We start from the raw sequence: 23,671 nt of genomic DNA, 5'->3' as shown, positions 1-23,671 counted from the left end.
ATTTTAAGCACAGTACCGAATGGTGCAGCTCAACAATCGGTTTCAAAATAGGAGTTTTAAACGATATATTGATTAGACCATTCCCAAGTTAGAAAGAATTGACAATATAAACATATAGAGTGTCCAGCAAAGTATTATTTTTACCCCACATTAACTTGAAAATAAGGAAAACTGTTGTGTGGATCTTTATATGTAAGCATAGTAAAGTGTCCATGCATGGGATGATCAAATAAGTTGCAGCGCCACTTGGTGGCAATAATCTGAAGTAGCTTTCTTAAACTGAAAACAAGTTAGATGAAAAAAGTCAATTACATTTCAATTAAAAGTCATTTACAACATTTCCATGGTTCAATATTTTCAACTAGAAATAAGAATTTTTTAATCGAAGCAGTTTTATTAAAATTTAACATAAAAACATTATAATTACTCTTTTATACTTATTCGAGGGATGGCAAAAATTAATGAGCATTGCAGGAGAAGGCATGCATATTGTGAGAGCTTTAAATCCATGTCGTATATTTTAAAAGATGGAGAAAGAGAAAGGCAGGAAAAAAAATCCAATAATAACTGATCAGGGGAACACCCCCACAATCCGATGGGTGAACATAATTTAAATGCCGTCACATTTTGATTAGGTTAAGTTATTGCCGTCAAATAAACATTTGTAAATATATGCACGTCAAATTCTTGCATAACATGGATAAAAAATTACATATTAATTTTGTAATAAATTAATAGGAATTAAAGTGGGAATTAATTTAAAAGATAAATATTGCTTGAACATGTTTATCTTAATTATCTTTTATATGGGTATCAATAATAAAATCATACTCCAAATGTCATATATCACCTTGACAGAAAGTTATACAAATTATCAGGTCAATAACTCTCAAATATTAGTTTAGATAATGATTTATGTGGTAAAAAAATAAGATTAAAACAATAATTTTTTAATCGATTTCTGTTTTGGTTTCACAATTCTTTTATCAAAGTTCTGAAATACAACCGATGAGAAATTTGTTTTATGCAACTACTGACATTTTGTTAATATTTCTCTTAGCAAATAAGCTTAAATTTTAACTATATATATATATATATATATATATATATATATATATATAAGCAAATATAAAAATAAGAATAATCTATAATTTTTTACATCAATATTTGCAAAGAGTAACAGTATGATTAGTAGGCAACATTATTCGTAAAATAGAAAGATAAACACTAGGGGAAGCTGCAGAAATCAAAAATGATTGAGCGTATATTTGCATAACAAAGATAACCCATGAATTTATAGCTCAAGATAAACATTTTCACTGCTTGCAGAGATCAAATTTTTTTATTTCGTACTGTGTAACAAACCAATCATTCGCTGTTTGATAAACAAATAAATTACTACGATGTTACAACTTGATTGACGATCTCCTGTCTAGTTTTTTTTCTCTCAAAAATGTTATTAAATATTGACTTAAAGAAACGAAAACTCACTTTGATGATAAACAACTTTTTGTTCATGAAGCATCGCAAAATATATGTTGGGGGGGGGATATCTTCCTTTTATTTGTAAAAATAATTTTATCATAATGTTTAACAAATATTGCATTTTCTGAGGTAGAAAATTGAGAATGAATTAATAAACAAATGAAATCTGCACTGCAGGAATAATCTCAATTTTTAACATTATCAGAACATGATTAATATCCTGAGTTACTAGATTAACTGCTTGACTAGGTTAATTTTTAGTCTATCTCGATATTATTTTTGGTATGTATCATAAGAAGATTGGCTTTAAATGAAGCGAAACGAATGTAAAATGTAATATTAGCAGCTTTTAATAATTTAATTATTATTAGCATATTAAGAAATAGATTGTATATTCTTTTGAATTACTTTCTAAATTTTCATCTTTTATTTACAATTCTTTCTTATAAATATTATTGAATCTTGAAATCAATTTATCACAAATTCTCCCCAGATGGCGCTTTAAGTATGGATTCACAATTTTATTAAATTAATCAAATAATTAATAACGATGATTTGAAAATAGTATGTAATGTGACTAAGATACCTGTAAGAGTATGACATTTTTTTTATGCCTGAGGATTATGTGTTTGTGTTGGACTATTTTTTAAAATTATTCTTGCTTGGATTTTAACTGTATCAAGTTTCTTTAAGTCTACATTTTTCTTTGCGTCTTGTTGTGCGTTGTATTACGAATATAGTTTATTCATTTTAATAAGTTATAGTTTATTATTATTTTAAATATTGCGCTACGATTCAGAAATATAATTTGTATCCGCGTCACCAGCCATCGACGAGTGTAACCTTGACTTCCCAGCGACTCAGTTCTTTACCATTTTCTTAAGAGATATGCCCTGATTGCCTTTTTCACTTAGCGCATATTGCAGAATAATCAGCCATTCATTTGGGAGCTGAAACAAAAAGACAGATTTAAAGGATTACGTTGAATATTGATACTAAAACCAATTTCAAAATTCATCTTCCCTTGTGATTAATATGAATTTCATATTGATACCATTTCTGAGGGTTTAGCCGAAAATTTACTCCAAAATAATTTTCTTTCTCTAGTTTGTTGGTTTATCGGTGTACTATCCTTGAAGAAGAAAATTATCATTTCAGTCGGGTGGGACTCTTGATGATGGTGGTGGTGTTGTTTTTACTTATGGCACTTGACATAGACAAGTCCGCTGACGAAATCAGCGATTTATGCCGAGTTTGTGCTGTAGCTTCTGAGGATAAAGGCCCCTGAAAACCCGAGGGCAGAAGTCTGACGTCTAGCTCATATGAAGATGACGCTCACTCGCTTGCACAACCCCTTTTTACAAGGGGGCTCTTTCACACACCTCACAGATAGAATACAGGGTAAAAACAACCATACCCGAACCAGGTGTCACACCCGGGACACCAAGATCACGGAGAAGTCGCGCTCCCCTAGGTCATGACGCCGGCTTGGTGGTGGTTTCATGAATACGACTTGGATTTCATTTCTAATTTTTTGTTGAAGATTGTATTACTGTAACTAATGACAAATTGTACTTCAGTTGCTTATTTAAACCGTCAAAAGAATATAGAGCTGCAAATAACAAGATCAGTTGAACAGCTGAGTGTGTTTGATTACTCTGTAAAGCATAAACCAGGCTCACAAATGGTTCATGTCGATGTACTTAGTTCAGTCAGAAACGAAAGCTGTTAGAAATTTCTGCAATTGTAATTAATGGAATGGTGAAGGAACATAACGTTCTTTATGTTTATTCAGGAAATGATAAAGCAACTTTCACATAAACACAGGATGGAGAACTGCAAAGATTTATTAAGATGCTGAAAAACTAAAAATTAAAAGTAGAAAAGACAATTTTAGATTGAAAATATAAAATGATAGATTGCATATTATATCTAAAGCAAAATATTCAATAGCGTTAGCAGAAAAGTATTCGTTATACCAATTAAAAAGCAACTTGTTGTACGTTTCTATGATTTTTTCGGACATTTCAGAGCAGAGAAATTGTCGTATATTGATAAAATAACAATTATCGTTTCCCGAATAAGTGAATATGTCAAACAAAATGTACAACAATCCATGTATTACATGCTCTATTACGGAAGCGTCTGAAGAAATAGTTCTAGGAAAATTAAATCATATACCACCAGGAAAACGGCTTTTTGAAATAGTTTCCTTTGGCTTTATACTCCCAGTTCATACCCAGTGACTTTAGAAGTCCTAACCTATTAGTAAAAATTCGAGATATTTAATATAGGAGGGATTTAGAGAATTTTTTATAACGTATGATATCAAATACATGTTGAATTGCAGTCAAAGACTAGCCGCTAAAGGCTGGTTTGAGAAAATAAATAATATTATCATACATATGATTTCCTCAAGTATGAGAACCCAAATTTCACTAGGCACTCACTACTGGATGTCAACTTTTATCCCTTGTCCCAAAAATTCCAATAACAAAGCACTTATAAAAGAATGATTATCCTTTTATTTTAATGACTATGGCATGTGACGCAACTCTAATAATTATTTCCTTGACACATGAATCACTTTGGAGTCTCCGTATTTTATCTCCTATAGCAATTTAAGTTTTAAAAAATCCTCTTCAGCCTGAAATGTCAAAGCACCTATTTTTTCTGTGTTATTTACTCAACAATTAAAAACAAATAAACATTATAATTTCTTGTATTTATAGTTTTCGAACATAATTTGATCAAAATAATCTTTAAATTTAGGGGAATTTCGAAGAGAAAGTCGAAAATCTCCTGTTTGCATGACTTGGTTGTAATTTAACTGCTCTAAATTGCCAGTGAATATAGATAATTGACAAAAATGTGATTCGAGTCGTTATTTGTCTGATCTTTCATAAAAAATGCATTCATTTTCTTATTTTAGTGAACTAATTGGATTGTTACTGGAAACCTTATATATTGATCCATGAATAACCGCATTTTTTAATGATTCTTCCTGTTAAGAATGAATTATCTTATTTCTCGGTAGATGTTTTTAATTATTTTAATCTTATTGTATATAAAAAGTGTATGTTAACACCATAAATGCAAATGACGACTCGATTCTGTGCAGAGAAAGAAGAAAATCTGCTCAATCAGTTATTTTCTCATACGATCTGAAACAGTATTTGCAATGACGAACTAAAATAATATTAAAAAGTGGATTTTATTTAAAAGACTACCTTATGATAATAAAGTCCAAAAATTTCTATTAAAATTAAGATCTCCATAGTTTCGTTTCAAAACTCTTTTTTATTAATTCATTCATGAATAATATAAATTTCAAATACTATAATAATCAAAAGAATAATAATCATTGATTTCTTAAGAGATCTACATTTCTTATTATTTTATTAATATTAGCTTGTGACTAAGTATAATATAACAGAAGATCATCAAAATATCAACTCTAAAAGGTTTATTTCTAAACTTTTATTTTACATCAGTATGTATTCAATTTACACTTATTATATAAATAATATGCTTGAAAATTAAGAAAAATGCTTGAAATTATGTTATAAATTATATTTCAATTTGCGAATATGGAATCGGATAATAAAAGATCAAATAGATCTTACCTGTTTGTTTTAGGTTTATTGATCTTAGAAAAGATCTACCGATGTAAAACTTAATTATGTTAAATATGCTTGTTGCGTTGAATTTAATTGTAGAAAAACAACACAAAAATCTACTTTAAAAAAAATTGTGAAAATAGTATACTTCTAATCATCAAAATCAAAATACGTTACCTTATTTATATTTCCAGAAAACTCTATGAATTGAATGATTAGCTAAGATTTATAGATGGAACTTGGTATTAATCTGGGAAGCTAAGAATTTTGTTCCACATTCAACATATTATTTTATAGTGGATTCTGTTGCTTGCTGAGTTAAAGAATGATGGAGTTTACATTTATAATCGAAGAAAATGGAAATATACTTTAAAGATTCACGAAATGGATATACTTGATGAGAAATGTAGACTCATTTTTGGAGAGAAGTTATGTAATAATTTTTCTTAATGAGATATTCAACTCAACTTCACAGTTTCATTCAAATTTTGCGTGTACAACAACAAACATACCGTTCATCATTACTAAGATTAAAATTTCTCCACTAGAACAAAACGTTTTATTTCATCTAATTAACAATTTGTGTAGAATTTTTATGATACATTTTAAGATAAATATTCTCTACTTATTAATAATAAAGGAGATTGTGTGTTTCCTTAGCAGGATTTTATGATTATTTTTTTTATTAAAATTCTTAGTTTCATACAGAAAATTATTTATTGGATTTATATTATAGAATCACGCGTGAGCAGCTGTAATTAGTTACATGCTACACATATAGAATGTTAGATTATCTTATTAAATATTATAAAAAGAGGTATTTTTCAGTTACGAGATAAGTATAATAAAGTATTTATAAGTATTTATAAATATTAAGAGCCTTATGCTATTTAAAACGCATTGTTTTTAGTGATGTGACATTTAAATATGTAAAATAGTTTTGTTTAGCAATCTTAATAAAGTAACAGAACAATGGATTTGTCTGATGAAAGGAAATTTAATCTTATTTTATATATATTGTGCATGGCCTTTAAAAATATTTGTTTAGTTTGCAAAAAATGAAAAAAAAAAAATAACAATAAAAGTACCACCGTAATACTTTAGCTCACTTGTAATAATAATTCTTATGAATAAATGCATAGTATTCTTTATTTTTGTAAACAGTTTATTTATTTTATAAACTGCGAGTATGAATTTTTATGCATTAATAAATTTCATACTCGTTCTTTGCAATGATTATAATATGCTACCCAATTTATAAATTGTGCTTATATTGCGCTTATATATACCAATTAAGAAGCGAGGAAATAATTTTGTGTTCAGAAAATAAACAAAAATGGTTAATTAAACCTATAAATTTCTCAAAAGAATTCGATAATTTGAATAACAAATTAGCTATAAACATTGAAGAAAAGTTATTTTTAAAACAAAATCTTTTAAATCGTGGGAAAATGGTCACTGCAACATGAAACACATTCTTTTTTAGATACATATTCATTTTATGTTTAATGATAATTAATCATACCATATTCTCATATAAATAAAAATATGTTTGCTAAAATGATAGATTCTAATTTTCATTTTCATTATAAATTAAATTTTTTTAAAATTATTTATGGCTTTCTAAGTGAATCAGCAGAATTTCTTGTAATTAAATTTCTTAATTATTTTTTTATTTTATAAATTAAGTATTCAGTTGGGTACAAATTCTATTCATTTACGTTTAATAAACAATTAACAGTGTAGCCGCAGCATCTAATTAATTTATTTTTCTACTGATCGTAGCAATCATTTACTGCTTAATTTCATTAAAAATATATAATAAAAACATGTAATTCAAGGTAGAGATAATTTTTTGCCTATTATTCTTTCCTAATTTTAGATTCGCAAGCTGTTAGCAAACATTATTTTGATTATAAAACAAGAATCAATCAAAATATTTTTCTTTATCCTGGATTTCATAAAAACCGGAGGCTTGTAATCTATACAAATTTATTATTAGATTACAGACTTTTTTAAGAAATAGTCTATTAAACGAATGAATCTTATGAATACAAGATTCATTAATTAAATTTATTTGGTAATAAAGGCTGAAATACTATTAGCTCTTTATCGTTAAGTTTTGAATCCAAATTATTAAACAATGTAAAGCCTTATAAATTGTTTTATAATTAAGATAAGAGTTAGGAAAGAACTTTCAAACATAATAGATAAATATGTATAGAATGAAAAAAACAGAGACTTTGCTCAGTCAGAAAATAAGATTATTGGAAAAATTAACATAATAAAGTTATTAGCTTATCAGTAGTAGTTTTTAATCACATTTATAATTTACATGATATAAAAATAATTACACTGATTTTCCAATAGCTACATAAATATTTATTTATACACCACATGTATCTTTATTATTTTATAGAGAAACAAAATAGTTTTTCTAACAAAAGAAAGAAAAACTAAAGTAACTTGGTTCTCAGTAAATAAACGCTTTCCATTTCTTTCAAGAACTCTAAAAACATGTTGTAATTCTTTTTAATCTGTTTTTGCTCATCCCTGTTCTCAACATCCCTAGAGTATACTTGTCATTTATATTTTAAAGGTTTGAAAATCAGTTTTTTTCTTCGGTGGAATGGGAAAATAAAAAAAAAAAATTCTTTTTTAACAAAAATAAACTAATAAAAAACAGTGCCTTGTTCTTAAATTGGAAAGTTGATTTAAATTAGGATGGCACTTTAGTTTACATTAATTTTGACCGTGAAATAAATAAAATCACTTTAATTGGAAGTGACATGTCAAAGTGTCATTGTGTCAACATTTGTATAAGAATGCAAAACATTCTTCCTTTTTTCCTATTTCATGTTTTGGATTTATTTATATATGTAATGTTCTGAAGTTTCCAAAATGTGTTTCTTTTCTGGTATGAGATCTTTATGTGTATGAAAGATTCTGAGTCTGCAAATATAAATGATAATGGAAAGAAATGTTTTATGAATTTAAAAAACAGCGGCAGAGGTTTTCCTCAAATTGTATTACATAATATTTAATAAATTGTTATTTCCATCTCCTTGCTAGAAAATTATGAACCTAGAAAATGTTTTGAATGAGGCAATGAATGCTCAGATAATTATTATAAAGGAATTGGAGTCTGCTTTACAATAAAGGCATTTTCTTACTATTATTCGAAAACAAGCGTAGAGTGACAGGGCCGTATAGATTAGAGCTTTGTGTTTCATAGTTTGGTAAAGAAATCCAATATACATTTTAGATGCCTTCTTTTCGATTGATTGACATCAAAATTTGTTACAGAATTGCGATTTTAATTGGAAGATCACATTTTATCACACCTATTTAAATAAATTTCATTCGATTGAATTGTTGAGTTTTATAGTAGTTATCACGTTGTTTACATAAACACAAAAATGCAGATTAAAAAAAGTATTGTTCTTTCATCGGATTTAGTCTAACATTCGATGCTGACTTAAACATATTAAAACATTGCACCAAATTTTATTAAAAAATTTTTACGTTTTAGTTACAATTATTTATCTTTAAAAATCAACTAAGAAATTCAAAAATGCTTATAACAATTGCCAAAAATCAAATTCTCAAAAATATAAATTTAGTTTAATAATTTTCTAAAAAGATTTAAGTATCGGTGACATTTATTTGTCCTCTTTTCATTTTATCGACATTCTTTGATAATGTAGGGCATTTTCTTATACAAAAAATAAGTGGAAACTTACAAGCTATACTTCAACTGATCTTACGTTCTAAAAATAAAACTTCTTCAGAACTAAAATAAGGATATTTGAAATTCTCAATATTGGAATCCAATGAGCGTAGAATTTTCGATGTTATTTTTGAATTATCCCTTTTTGTTCTACTTTAGTTCTGCAAAATCAATCCTAATCTATGGCATTCTATAACAGAATGTATCTCCCTATGTTTCAGCAGAAAATCGATGACATAGATTATTCTGCCTCAAAAAGAACATTTAAAAAATACTTTTTTTCCTTTTGTTTATGTGTATTGTACTTTTCTTCGTTTTGATATATTAGTTTCGTCAAAAAAACCGGTTTGTTTCCCCCAAAAAAAATCTTATTTTTTTACTCCATCCTTTTTTTTAGCTGGAGCTGTGCCATCATAAGTTCTTTGTTATAATTTCGCTCTCTGACCTAGTTTATGCAAAATAAAGAACTTCACATTTGTGTGCAAAAGAAATGGATTCTTTGAGCAGATTTTGTGGCGCATTATTTTTTGTTCCGTCTCGGAATCGTTTTCTAGTCTGGACTTAATTAAACGTTCTTTTTCGAAATCGTAATTCTTTTAGATAAAACTGTATCGAGAGAATGAAAGAAATGTTTGGTTTTGAATATTTTAAGATGCATTCTAAAAATGTGGATTATTACGCTGATTGACTGATAAGACATGATATATTGACCTTTTTGAAATTATTTTACCATATATCATCAGAATGTCTTCATATTATCATTTCAATTTACGATATTTGTCTTGTGCATTAATTACTTTATTATCAAAATGTTCAATTTCTTATAAAAATTTCGATTCAAAGAATACTTGGTTTAAATATGCATTTCAAACTTTAGTATCTGAAACAAATATTTTCAGCTTCATGATAATAAGATGCAATGCAATATCTCTATCAAATTATCCACTTTTAATTTGAAGAAATTTAATGGCCTAAGTCTATATTTATTTTAATTACAAAAATTAATTATCAAAAATATCTTTTTGATCATATGTCAAATATTATAGAAAGAATTTTTTTAGTTTTAAAATTTCTTTTCATTAAAATCCCCAAATTCCGTTTACTTCCTATCTAACTTTTAGGTTTCAAGCTACTATAAAATGATTTCAACATTTTTTATGTGGCAAAAACATATATAACTTTCTTCCTAATATTGATACTTATCACCTTTTTAGATTAATTTACAAAATTAATATTAATTCTTGATTTAATTTAAATTTATTTTATAAATTGGCATATATATTCTTTCTTTCATTATTAATTATAGCAGATATAAATATCATCTTTTCTTTAAGGATCTTTACTTATGCTAATTTACCATAGATCATAGTGCAAATTTTATAAACATTAAGCTTAATAGTGCAAAAGAACTTTAATTTGTAATGATTCTTCAGTAATATTTGCAAATATTATTATTATTTTATTATTTGCAAATTATTATTTATTTTATAATTATTATTAATTTATAATTATTTATTTTATTTATAATTATTTTAAAATTATAGAATATTTATTTGCAAATTATTCAATTAGCTAACAAACAATCAAATGTTACTTAAAATTTTACTCATCTATAAAATAGTAACAAAGCATAACAATATTATAAACATTTACAAAAACTAAAACTTTTACATGCATGGTGTTATATATTTCTTTGAAAAGAAGAAAAATTAAAGTTTTCTTAATACTAAATTTAATTACAATATTATTAATAAACATTTTTTATACAGTATACCTGACAAATCATAAATGAAATATTTATATTCTTACAATTGAAAACTGTAAGTTCAAACTAAAAAAGAACCATCCTATCTATTCTAGATTGTATTTCACATCACCCCAAAATAGAATGTACTGATTTTTTTTCGAAACTCAAACCAATATAAAGCACTTTAATCTATTTTTCCGATCTTTCGATAAAAATTAAACGACCAGAAACCGCGCACCCCGGCGGAACATCAGTTTAATTTAAAAACTCATTTTTCGGTAGGATAGGTGGTGAGTTAGAACAATCTGAAGCTATAAAAGAGATTTTGCTTTAATGTTTTCATCCGGAAACAAATTTAAAAGAAGGGGGAAAAAAAGAACATTACATGTCCCAAAACCTTGTTCGAGGAAGGTGAGGTTTCACCAAAGTGACTAAAATGGAATCCGATAATCTGATAGAAAAGAATAAAATCACAAACGCTTGCGTGATCGTTCAACCAGCAGTCCGATCTTTTTTCCATTAAATTGGTGGGGTGATAGAGAACAAAGAACTTCCACGTATTTCCACCCCTAAAAACACTTAGAATGAATGCTTTGTGATGGAAAGATTTGGCTGTTTATTTTGGATCTAATTTCATTGTTCCAAAAATGAGCTTGTATTGTTAAAAAAAATTGTTTACTGTCGATCGGATAGGAATGAGCTGAATATAAAATACTTTTTTAACAATAAAAAGAAATATAAGCCGTTTTCTGCCGAAGAAAAAAAAGATTAAACATTGATTAATTGTGTAAAATTTGTATTGAATTGTAAATGATATTAAAATGCATATTTAAAAATAGACTCTGAATTTCCAAATAGACAGTTAATAAAATTAAATGCAAAAATTTATATATATATATATATATATATATGCAATTAAATGTATCAATAAAAAAATATTTCAAAATTTAGTAAAATCTAAAAGCTATATATTTAAAATAATTGACAAAATTATTGAACCAGTCACCTAATCTCAATCACTATTTCGTCAATTTCCGTTTCATTTGAAAGTTGATGCCTTCCAAATATATTATCAATTATGATCTTCCCTTTCCCCACTTGTTCCGGAAAAATGTGAAAATAACTATTTTATTGTTCATTCTCTGTTGGACAAAACTACTGTAAAGTTTCCCAGCTCAAACCATTTTCTTGGATACACTAATATTTCTTCATTTAAAAGCTTATGACGTATAAATTAGCTCACATATGCATTCTTTTATTTTTAATTGTAACAGATAAATAAATATTATTTTTCCTACAAGGATTTTTACTTATTCTAATTTACCATAAATTATAATGAAAATTTTAAAGACATTGAACTTCATCGCTCAAAGGAGCTTTAATTTTTAATACTTTTCTACAATAATATATTTATTTTCGAATTATTCAGTTATCTAACAAACAGTCCAATTTTATTTTAAATTATACTCCTCTACAAAATAGTAACTAAACATAATAATATAAATATATTTTAAAAAGTAAACTTTTTATGTCCATGGTGTTACAAATTTCTCTAAAAAGAAGAAAAATTAAAGATTTTTTCATTGGACTTGCCCTCTCAACCCTTTGCTTTTGAAAGACATCATAAAATCTAAATTATTTAGAAGTTACGAGCTTCCGTATAAAATTACATTTTTTTGAAATCAGTTAAGGGGTTTAGCTGGCGAACTCTATTTTTTTTCCACAGAGGATGTAAGTGAAGTAATGTACCTGTAAGGGATGAAGGATAAAGGACCACTGATAACGCATTTAGATGTCATGACGTTTCACATGAAAACACAATTGAGAAAGCAGTCCAGTTGTTCTAGCTGGATAATTACTATTTTTAATTTTTCTTGCAATTTAAAACATATTGACAACCGATGGAGTTTCATAAATACAGTTTGTACACCAAAATTATCATAAATATGTTATTTTTGCTAATATATATATATTTAAAAAAAGACTCATTTTATTTTCAAGATTGTTATAAACAAGGTACCTCTCACTTTTTGATGAAATATTCATGTTAAGAAAAGGGGAGAGGCACTGATAATATCTTATTAAAGATTATGGGTTTACAGTTGTTTTCGAAATATCGATACTGTCACGTAGGTACTTGAGTGTGGAACTCAATGACACACACAAGAAGTAGAGCTAAACCAATTTATTAACTGAACTCAGAACAGAGAATACAGTGAATGACAGATCCTCTGCTTTTATACTAGCAGGAAAAGTTCCAGAATACTTTTCTGGAGACAGTAAGAAAAATCCAGAACACTTGTCTGGTAAACTAAAGAAATGCCCAGAACCTTCTGGAACATGAAATAAAGGAAAGCATAAAATCAAATAATGAAATATTTACACAGAATGTGAATGACATTGTCTCCAGCGAGATTCGAACTCACAATCTCTTGATTATGAGGTTGCTATGACCATTCGGCCATGGAAAGTCGACTGGCTGTTTTCAATGCGGCAATATTATTACACTTAATTTAATTGTAGCTTTTAATTTTAATCTTTATGTATAAACATAATCAAATAACCAGTGGTGCCATTTTTTGGAGAAACTAAATACTTAGAGATAAAGAAAAAAATTCTAAGGAACTTTCTGAATAATACAGTCATTAAGTTTATACCTTGCCTCCTTTATAATCATGTTAAAGGCAAATAAGTTAATAATTTTTTTCAAACGAACCTTACATATTTTAAAAAAGATGACTCAACTGCAGAAAATTGCTACATATTTCAAATTTAATACTCAACAATTGCTTTGAGAAATCCAATACTTAGATGATAAAAAAAAAAAATCTGAGTAGCTTTCTGAATGTTACATTCGTTAAGCCTATCTCTTTTTCCTTTATAATCATTTTAAGGGCAAATAAGTTTTTCAAATAAGCCTTATATACTTTTAAAAGACGTCTCGGTTACTACAAAAAAATTGTTACATGTGAAAAAAACTTTTAAAGAAAGACATTACCTATTATGACTTTAACGTAAAGAGTGAAATCGAAAATTTTATTTTCAAAAATGAAGCAGCAAACGTTAAATTACTCATGGTGTCAATAAAAAAAGTCGATTTCTTGACAGTACATTTTTATTTGTTCATCGACAAAATCAAAGACCGCAAAACTCAACATTTCTTGCTTTCCCTTCTGTTCCTATTAAGCCCAGTTATTCATGGCTATTTGGAACAACAAAGTTTTTTGCTTTTACAGCGCTCGACAAACATTAACTCACTAAGAAAAAGAAGAAAAACAGCTTCGTAAAAAACCTTTAACAATACACTTTGACAAACGCTCGGTCCTTTACATGGCCCATAAATAACTTTACTCAATGTTAAATGGCAACTACCTTTGAAAGTTTATACTTGGTTACTTTCAATTAGCTCGGAAGTTTGAAAAATATCCATCCATAAGGGAAACTTTCTAACAGGGCCTACTTTCCCCCATCAAAGTGCCATGATATACACTGTATAAAATCCTTCTTTTCCGAGTTAGCTGCAGGGAGAATCCATTATTTTTAGGACGATGCTGGGAACCTGGATCGTAAATTTCTCGTCTTTTTCTCTCCCGGCCAGGTTGAGTGACAGAACGAGTAAACTTTCAGGATAAAGTTTCTGTATAAAAATCGCGGGCTGTTTTTCCTTTTCCTGCCTTATCTTTATGAAGAGACTGTTTTACATTTCTATTACTTCGCCCTCAACCGTATCACGAAGTTTCCTTCCGAAATAGGAAACTTTGAAGGGCAGGCAAGCGGATTTTGGAGGCGGTGCGTGAAGCGTTAAGATGTAAACTTTCTTTGTTTGATAATTAATTTGAAAAAAAAAAAGGTTATATGATGTTTAAAACTGTTGTTGTAGTTTCTGTAATAAAGAAGTTAGGCATTGTTTTCTAAATTGCGGAATCAAATTTTTTACGGAGATACAAAGGTTTTGATGGAAAGAAAGCGAATTTTAAATTAATATTCTTTTTATTTTGGCTTGTGGAAAGCATAATTTTATAATTTCCGTAATTTTCAATAGGGAAAAAAATATAAAATATTCTCTTTTTACATTCCAGAAACAGAAATAAGAAGAAAAAAAAGAATGTATTTGAAGATTAAGTATAAAGTTTTTTATAGATTATTTAAAAATATCCTTGGAAAATTAAAATTAATATCTAAAAAAAATTACAAATTATCTTTAGGCAATCATAGTTAAAAATTTCTTTTATTATTACTTTTGGTTGCAATATATCATGGTGATAAGTCTTAACCTTTCACTCTGGAAGTTTCTGAGTTTCAAACTAAATTATATCAAAAGTACGCCATGTATATTGGTCTAATACAAACTGGATGTTGAGAATGAAACATCTTTCCATGGTTAAATTATGAAATATTTATTACAGGCAGTTGCCAATCAACCCTGAAACTTTAAGGACTCCTAAACCATGCCATCTTAATTATTAAGTATTTTCTAGATAGTTTAACTTAGCACCTTTATAAAATTCACAAAAATGTTGTAGTCAAAATTTTTGAATTAAAATAAAATGTCGTTTAAATTTTAAAACTGAATTTTTTTTCATGGTTTCAACTTTTTTTCAAAGCCATTGTGGTTTATTCATTTTTCAACTATATGACTAACTCAACAGTCCTGAATAGCTTTGTATTAAAATACATTGATCAGACAAAAAAAAATTGCAATTTTTTTACTATTTTGAATTAGTGTTTTTTATTATTAAATTTAAATTTCATAATTTGCTATATTTCCAAGGTATTAAAACTTGTTTCTTTGAAACGATACACAATTAAATATTTTCTTTTATTTATTTTTTTTCTTAATATCTGTTAAATCATCGTCGGACACACTACGCAGGGCAAGCACAGAAAAAAAATAGAAATATTCACTATTAAAAGTCATTTATCATAATTTCATTAATTTTGACGTGATAACTATTCTTTATGGGGATATTTAAAAGGATAATAGAAAAGAAATCAGTGTAATATATATATATATATATATATTTCAAAAATTTTAAAAAAATTAAAAGCATTTTAGATAATCAACATTGGTTTAAATAGTCAAGTTATAAATTAAATGAACTTGAATATTATAAAAAAAATGACTATTAAAAGCAGAAAATAATAAAATCTTGAAAAAAGATAAAATGTTACTCAATAATACAGAAATAAGAAAACGAAATTCCTTTGGTGTCAGTCAATTGACGTTCAACCACATCATCTCGAACTCAAATTACTTTTTCCCGGAATTCTCACTCACTGAGGAAGGCTTCCTCGTTCACTAAGGGATTTCCATCGCCGCATTCTCCCCGCAAACCCCATAATTTGGGTCCGATTATTTGAATTAGAGATCATAGAATTTCTGGGCCATTTTAATTGAACTTGGAGCAAAGTTGGAACATTAACATAATTTAGAAAAAATTTTAATGATACCACTATAAAATAGTCAACCACTATAAAAATAGTATACCACTATAAAAATCAGTACACACTCTTGATAAAAAAGTAGATATTGCAAACCATATGTTAATCGTTTTTAACTTTAAAAATTTTTCTCAATCAAATTGCGATCATGAATTTAGGATAATATTAACTATATCCCAAAAAACTATCGAATTAAATAAATTTGTTGGTCTAATCATCTGATAAAGAAAGGAGATTACTAAAATACGATTACCCCTTATTTTAGAACAGGAGAAAGATATTGAAACACATTAGATTTGCCTGCCAGATTTGTTTTTGAGCCAACAGAGGGCTAAGCACTGCATGTTTAGAGATTAAATGAATATCTATAAAAATATTTAGCGCTCGAAATTCAGGAAGGGAATGAGGGACTTATACTATAAGGCCTTTGGCCCCTTCTTGAATCTGTCGGTACTGCCTCATTCAGTGGTGGTAAGGTGGTCGGCTTTACACAAAAAGAAAGTGCTGCTTTTCCCACTAGTATTTTAGTGAAGGAGGAGAGAAGGGAATTCAGGCATCATTCTAACTATCTGAAGAATGTTTATAAGTGGTTCATTCTCCTGTTGCTTTAAAATGCGATCTTAATATAGCATAAAAAAATCAAAATATATCCCAACTTATAATTTTTATCTTTAAGTGGAACCTATTAAGCCTTTATTTTTTCAAAACAAAAATCACCTGTAGAATGCAAATGTTTTAATGCCTTATAATAAATCACAATTTAACCACTTTCTCAACATTATTTTTTATTTCATTAAATTATACCGGAAAATGAATCGGGGAAAAAATATGATCATGAAAAACGAATCAGAATTTGAAATATAAATTGAATTTGAATTTGAAGCTTCATTTGAATTTAAAATAGTGCAAAAGCTGATGAATAATTTTGATTTTTTTTTCATTTTCTTCAATATTTTATTTTATTCTAGAAATTAAATAATTTTAAAGACTAATTTTACTTTTCTCAAGACTGCAAAGCTCCATAGCTGTTTCAATTTCAAATTAAAAAAAATATATATATCTCAAGATTTTTTCAGCTACTTCAATTTTCTAGAACGCTATAAATTTGACAAACGTTTTTTCCCTTGATTCATTAGAGATAATCGTGACTAGGAAACACAAACTACAAACTAAGAATTCTACAAGTTTTATTTGAAGATGTTAAAAGAGAATTTCAATTAGATTACCTAACAAACCGTTTCCAATTAGTAGCAATAACACATTTCGTGCAGCAAAAAATAAAACTCGAAGATAAAACAGTTAAAAAAAAAGTTCAAAAAGAAATGCAAGGCGAAAAGTCACGATCTCTGTTATTTAAATTAAAAAATTAAACTGTCTTTTGGTGTACATTAAACCATCATTTAATTTTTTAGTTTTCTTTAAATTTTGCATTTGATTTGGCATGGAAGAAATAAGCTTATTCAGAATAATTAGTAACCGCGAAACTAATCCGCATTTCAGAAGAAATTACTTGAAATGATACACATCTTGCATCTTGTTGAAACTGATGGAGTACTCATGCAGGTTTTTGATTTTAACCCTTTAAAAGGCCATTTTTTTTCAAGTCATGGTATATTAAAATATTTTTAGGATTGAGGTTGGCTTAAGAAAAGTGATCCATTTAGCTTTTCATATAAATGCAATGTGATTAATTAATTAATTTAGTTAATTAATAACTAAGCAACAAATAAAGACGCACCATTTTGTGTAAGATAAGTAACTAAAGCATCAAAGCTTCTGTCTTGTTGAAAAATTTGTCAGAATTTATGGCAATCAACATAAGTTTAGACAAAGATTGATTAATTTGTGGGAAGCATACTTCCCATGACTTATGAAAGGTTAAGACGAGAAAAATGTGGAAATAAAATAATTCATGTGCAGCCATTATACATATTTTTTAAAACTTTTTTTAAAGTATAAGGAATGCTAATGATTAATTTAATTTTTTAAAATGAATGTGTGTTTGTTTGTTTTATAAACAAATAACTTTTTGTTGTATTTACAATCATTATTTTATGTATTAGAATAAAGGATTTTAAAATACTTCTTAATCTATTGACATCACAATTTGCATACAGATTTGCTTCAAATAAAATGTTTGTATTTTCCATCACGATTTTCTATCTTAGAACTTATGAAAAGTTATTTCATCTTGAATTAAGCAAAACAGGTACAATGCAGTTCATTCTTGGTAGTTTAATATATACTGCTTCTGACAACTATTCTTGGAAGAATGAAAACGGTATAAGTCTCAGAGTAAATCTCGTTTGTCGAATTATAGTTTTGTCAAATATATAAGTAGTTCAAAAATATGAAATTTGTAAATACTATAAGATATTTATTCAGATTATTTTACAATATACAAAGTTAGACTGACAATTAAAGATTATTCATTTCAATCATTAGATGATACTTTGGGATTTCTATGATTTAATTTTATTGAGAAGGTTTTAACAATCACTAAACGTTTAAATTTTTCTGTTATGTTTGAATAATCTGGTATGTTTTAAGCATTATTTTTCTTAAAATATGTTTGAGCAGATATTTCAAAATCAGATATGTAAAATTGGAATAATAAATGAGTTTAATAAATTGGATAAATAAATAACTGAGTTTAAATTATATGACAAATATTATTTATGAAAATATAAAGCAACTAATTTTACATCAGTTATGATTTCCCGCAATAAATATAAATATATGCTATATATATTAAATTTAATAGGTATGCTGCCTTTTTAGACGTTTAAATATATTACATTTTAACAATGATTTACATGGAACCTCCTTTAATAATTCAAAAAAATATGTAGAAATATTTTATGAATCTTTGTCTTAATATACTTTTTCACTTGTAAATTACCTAAGGAAAAAGTTCATTTCTTACCTAAAATATATAATAAATATTAAAAAGAAAATTACATATAAAATAATAATAATACCAAAAATTGTTAAAATGATAGAACCTATGCAATATCTAGTACTGAATGACAACTTGTTTGATGCTCTATTTCGTTAAGTACATAATAATTAGGGATTGCAATACCGGACCAAAATTTCAATACCGGTATTCGGTATTTTTTAAATCTTAATACCGGTATTAGAAATTTTAGAAAAAGAAAGAAAACACAGGTGTTTCTTTGTTTTATTTGCCAGTTTTGTTTTAGAGTGTAAATATCACAAAAAATAATTTGTAACTTATAAATTATAACAGTATTTAATCACAAAAAAGTAAAGAAACATCTTATTTATTTAAATCACAAAAAAAGTGTAAATATCACTATTCAGTCTGTGGTACTATTACAAATTTTTGAAATGTGATCTTCAAAAACATAATGCATCAATGGTACTGTCATTAAGCCTGAAAAGTAATTTTGTGTAAAAATTACCAGCTATTGAAAACGCTCTTTCGGCATCTACGGTAGTTGGTGGTACTGTTAACAATGCGCGATATACTTTTTCCAAGTATTTACCTCTAAATCCCTCACCTTCAAATAAATCGATTTCTCTTCGGATGGTTTTGGATATAACTGATTTCTGTATTGTATTTTGGTTTTTTGAAATTTTATTTATCACTAATTCTAATTTTTGTTCAAGAGAAAATTCCTTTTCACTCTGGACAGTAGTGACATCATAATCTTCGATCATTAAACCGAATTCTTCCGAATGTGGATAGGTTTGTGGGTAAAAAATATTAAGAAAATTTACTCTAAACTTAATCAGATTTGAATTGGATCTTTTCTTTTCTTCTTTTTCATTTTCATTTTTAAAATCATTGGAAAAAATTTTAAATTCAAATTTTAAAATCATTGGACTGGGAAATCCAATCAATCATTTTTTGATTGGATTTCCCAGTTTCAAAAATCGTTCCATCATTAGGAGTAAACAGTTCCAACGTGTTTTAGAATCTAATATTAACATATATTCTGTTTTATTTTCAGTTAGTATATATTTTAGAAATATATCCTATTTTTATAGGGGAACGTTTAAATATCTTAACAATTTTTTGAACTTTATAAATTATAGGAAGCGATTCTTGATAGATTTATATTTCATACTCATTAGCAATATCTTCTTCAACAATCACATTGTCATTATCTTCATTGTCAATATCACTCTCAATCTTACTCTTTTCAGAGTTGGAATCCGAAATTTCTATATCCACAATATTTGGATTCTTCTGTACTTTATTTTTTTGGTATAATACATCTATTACTCCTAATTGAATTCCATGTGCATATCACAACTGCTGATTTGCATCAATCAACTTTCCAACTTTTTTCATAATTGTTGCATCACCAGTCGTTATGGATACAATATTTTCTTTCAGGGATAATCCATGTTTCGCTCATTTAGATTTAAGCAATTAATTCAGCCATTAATTAGATAATTAATTTCTCCCGTTATGGAGACATAAAAACAAAAACGTATACTATTTTGCTATGTTCGCGATACCTGAACATAGAGTGGAGACAATTTTAAAAATTTCTAGTAAATACCGAAAAACCGGTATTTAAACTTGTGAATACCGGTATTACAAAATTGTACAAATGGCTCAAAATACCGGTATTCGGTATCCCGGTATACCGGTATTGCAATCCCTAATAATAATTTATTCATTCCAAACATTAAAAAATGCATTCATAAATTTATATATTTGAATATATATGTATTCATAAATTTATAAATATATTTCAAATACTTATTTATCATTTTTTATAGGCCGGAAAAGTCACAAAGTACAGCATAACATTGAAAGTTCAACCTCAGATCAAGAATATTGAATCCTGTTTACAGCAAAATACGACCATTACCAATATGCATGTAAGTGGGTCATGTATTTGTTGCCTTTTTAAAATTAAGTGCTTGATATTGTTTCAATAAAATAGGCTTATGTTTGTAGAAGAAAATAATGCATGCGTTTTCTATTGAATTATTCCAATGCATTTAAGTTCTTTCATTCATTTTGCCAAAATGAATACCTGGCGGGGATTATTTTTGACTTCAAATTCTAGAAGAATTTATTTTTTTATTATTGGATCTGCTAACATAAAGAAAAATTGTTCTTAATATCAAATGATTATTTTTGCAAATACATTAAATTTTTGATATAAGAACGATTTTTCAAATCTGAATTGTCACTATTTTCATTAATCGACGAATGATTCACAAAAAAAGATCTCTAAGGCAATTCTGATCGCGTGTTTGTCATTATGCAGAATGAATCTGAAATATTAATATTAATATAGCTAATCTAATCCTTGTCTTTATGTAAAAAATAAACCGCCCGGATATTCGCATGACCACAACTGTAACTACTTCTTACTACAAGGTAGAAATCACGATTGCAAATATTAAGAAAACATTTATTTATTTTTTAAATACTTTTAACTGAAAATAAATAATAATTGCTAAAAGGATCTTACGTATGTTCTTAGGAGAGAAGATACAAAATTGTATGTAGTTTCTAGAAATTTTAATTTATTTACATTTCAAAGGAAACAAGAATTTGTAAAAATTTTAATTACAATTTTTTTATTATATATAATCTACTTTCCCATATGACAACATGGGGATATTATATATAATGTTAGAATGTGAAATTCCACGTATTGCAATTAAATGTAAATACTTTTCCTCAAAATTCTATTTTTAAAGCAATTAACAAATTAATGAATGAAATTAGAAATTAAAGAAACTGAAGCCGTAAAGCAAATGGACGCAAAGAAAATATTAACTATTAATGTCAAAATAAATAAAGTTTATTCCTATTCACTTACATATCAGTGTCAAGGTCAGTGTCAGTTCAACAATAATTGGTTTACTTTACTTATACAATGTTAATGAAGCAAACAATATAATGAAATAAATGAATAAATGTGCAACATTAATAAAATAAGTATTAATGCACTTGCAAAAATTAATTTAATAACCTTTTCTTATTTTATAAGAAAATACAATTTAAAATCTGAAAATAAATGTAAATCAATTAACGCTGTTAAAAAGATCAAACAGTAAATTTTTAATATATATATATTATGGGTATAATTAGTCTATAAGAAATTAATTTTAATAATAACAAATACATAATAATAATTACTGGAAAATTTTTTATTTTAATAAAAATGCGAGTAATTAAACTTTCTTATTATAGACTATTTATCTTATGATTTTATTTTCTTAAACTTCCGACTTCATTTAAAATTTTTAATTGTTTCAAAAAGAGTGTGTTATGAAGAATTATCTTTTTTCTGTATTAAGTTTTCATAACTGTAATTTCTCTTTCTCAACAAATATATTATTCCAGCATGGCATTTTAAGATAAGACAGAAAGTAACAAGCCCAGAAATATCATTTTATTATTTGAATTCATTTAATTAATTAATTATACTATTTATAATAAACTTGTTTTTGCAGTTTTAGAACAAGCAATTTAATTAGCATTAATTAAATGAAATTTTTACTTGTTCGGTAATAAACATTCCATAAAGTAAATTTCACCACAAAAAATATAATTCTCAGCATTAAAATCGGGAATTATTTATTACATAAGATAAATTTTTTTACTCTAATTTTATGTGATGCGTGCTTTTAAGGAAAAATTAAGCAATTAAAAACATTTTTCTTTTAACAGAACAGCTCAGTTTTGGAAAATGCATGTGTATGCGAAAATATCACCACCGAGCTTTAAAAAATATTTGAAAGAAACTGGTAGACTATATTGAGCTATAATTACCTTCGTTGTCTTCTGATGCAAGCGAAGAAATTTTCAGTGACATTAAATTAATTTATACTCCGATTGGGTAAACATGAAAAAAGTATTAAGGATTTTTTCCACTTAAACTTCAGGTTCATTTTCTTCACGCTTCATTTTATTAACAGTAATAACATGTCAAGTATAATAGGTACTTATGATTAGAAGTTACTCAGGAACTTGAGTGTTTCTTTAAGTTAAAACATCTTCCCTCCTTTTCTTTCTAAGCAAAAAGAGCTTAAGATTTCTCTTTTTAAGTAGCTCTCATCCTAAACTATCGCTGAAGGGACAGAATTTTTTCCTAAGATGCTTGCCACTTAATTTCATTTGCAACGAAAAAACATTAAGTTAATTAACTGATAGACTGCAAAAGCAGATTTGTGCACTTATTTCGATTGCCAAATGTTACGTTTGAAAATCGAAAATACTTAGTGAAATTTATGAGGTTTAACTCTGAGATTGCAACTTTGTTTTCTATTATAACATTTAATGAAAAATAATATAATATTTAAAATTTATTCAGTTTATGAAGCTAAGTATATTTTGAAATGGAAACTAAAATTCACTTCAAATTGTGCTAATTTAAAGATGCTTAAAAATTCGGCTTGCATTTCTTAACATTGTTCAGAAACTCTTTCTGCTTATATCTTACTCAGAAACTCTGTAACGTGTGCACTTTAATAAAAAATGATTTTTTAATTCAAAATGTGAATTCGATTAAAAGTTGTCACTAAGATCACATATTTTCAAGAAAAAGGTTCAGTCAAATTGAAAAATATTTATGTCTCCGAAATGGGCGTAAGATTTAAATGCTATTCATGCAAGATGCAGATTTAGATTTTGTAAAAAAAAAA

The 23,671-nt window shown here is 26.9% G+C and overlaps 1 protein-coding gene across 1 annotated transcript in view; it reads left to right on the top strand.

The window, feature by feature from the left end:
• The window catches only part of LOC129966709 (uncharacterized), a 119,293-nt gene that overhangs the window by 79,417 nt on the left and 16,205 nt on the right, over positions 1-23,671 (top strand). The window contains exon 2 of the mRNA XM_056081235.1: positions 20,786-20,887. Within this exon, the coding sequence (XP_055937210.1) occupies positions 20,786-20,887 (102 nt within the window). The remainder of the gene's footprint in view (positions 1-20,785; positions 20,888-23,671) is intronic.

The sequence above is a fragment of the Argiope bruennichi genome, chromosome 1 (genome assembly GCF_947563725.1).
Source record: "Argiope bruennichi chromosome 1, qqArgBrue1.1, whole genome shotgun sequence".
In the NCBI taxonomy this organism is placed as follows: Eukaryota; Metazoa; Arthropoda; class Arachnida; order Araneae; family Araneidae; genus Argiope; species Argiope bruennichi.
This window is presented reverse-complemented; position numbering and strand designations above follow the sequence as displayed.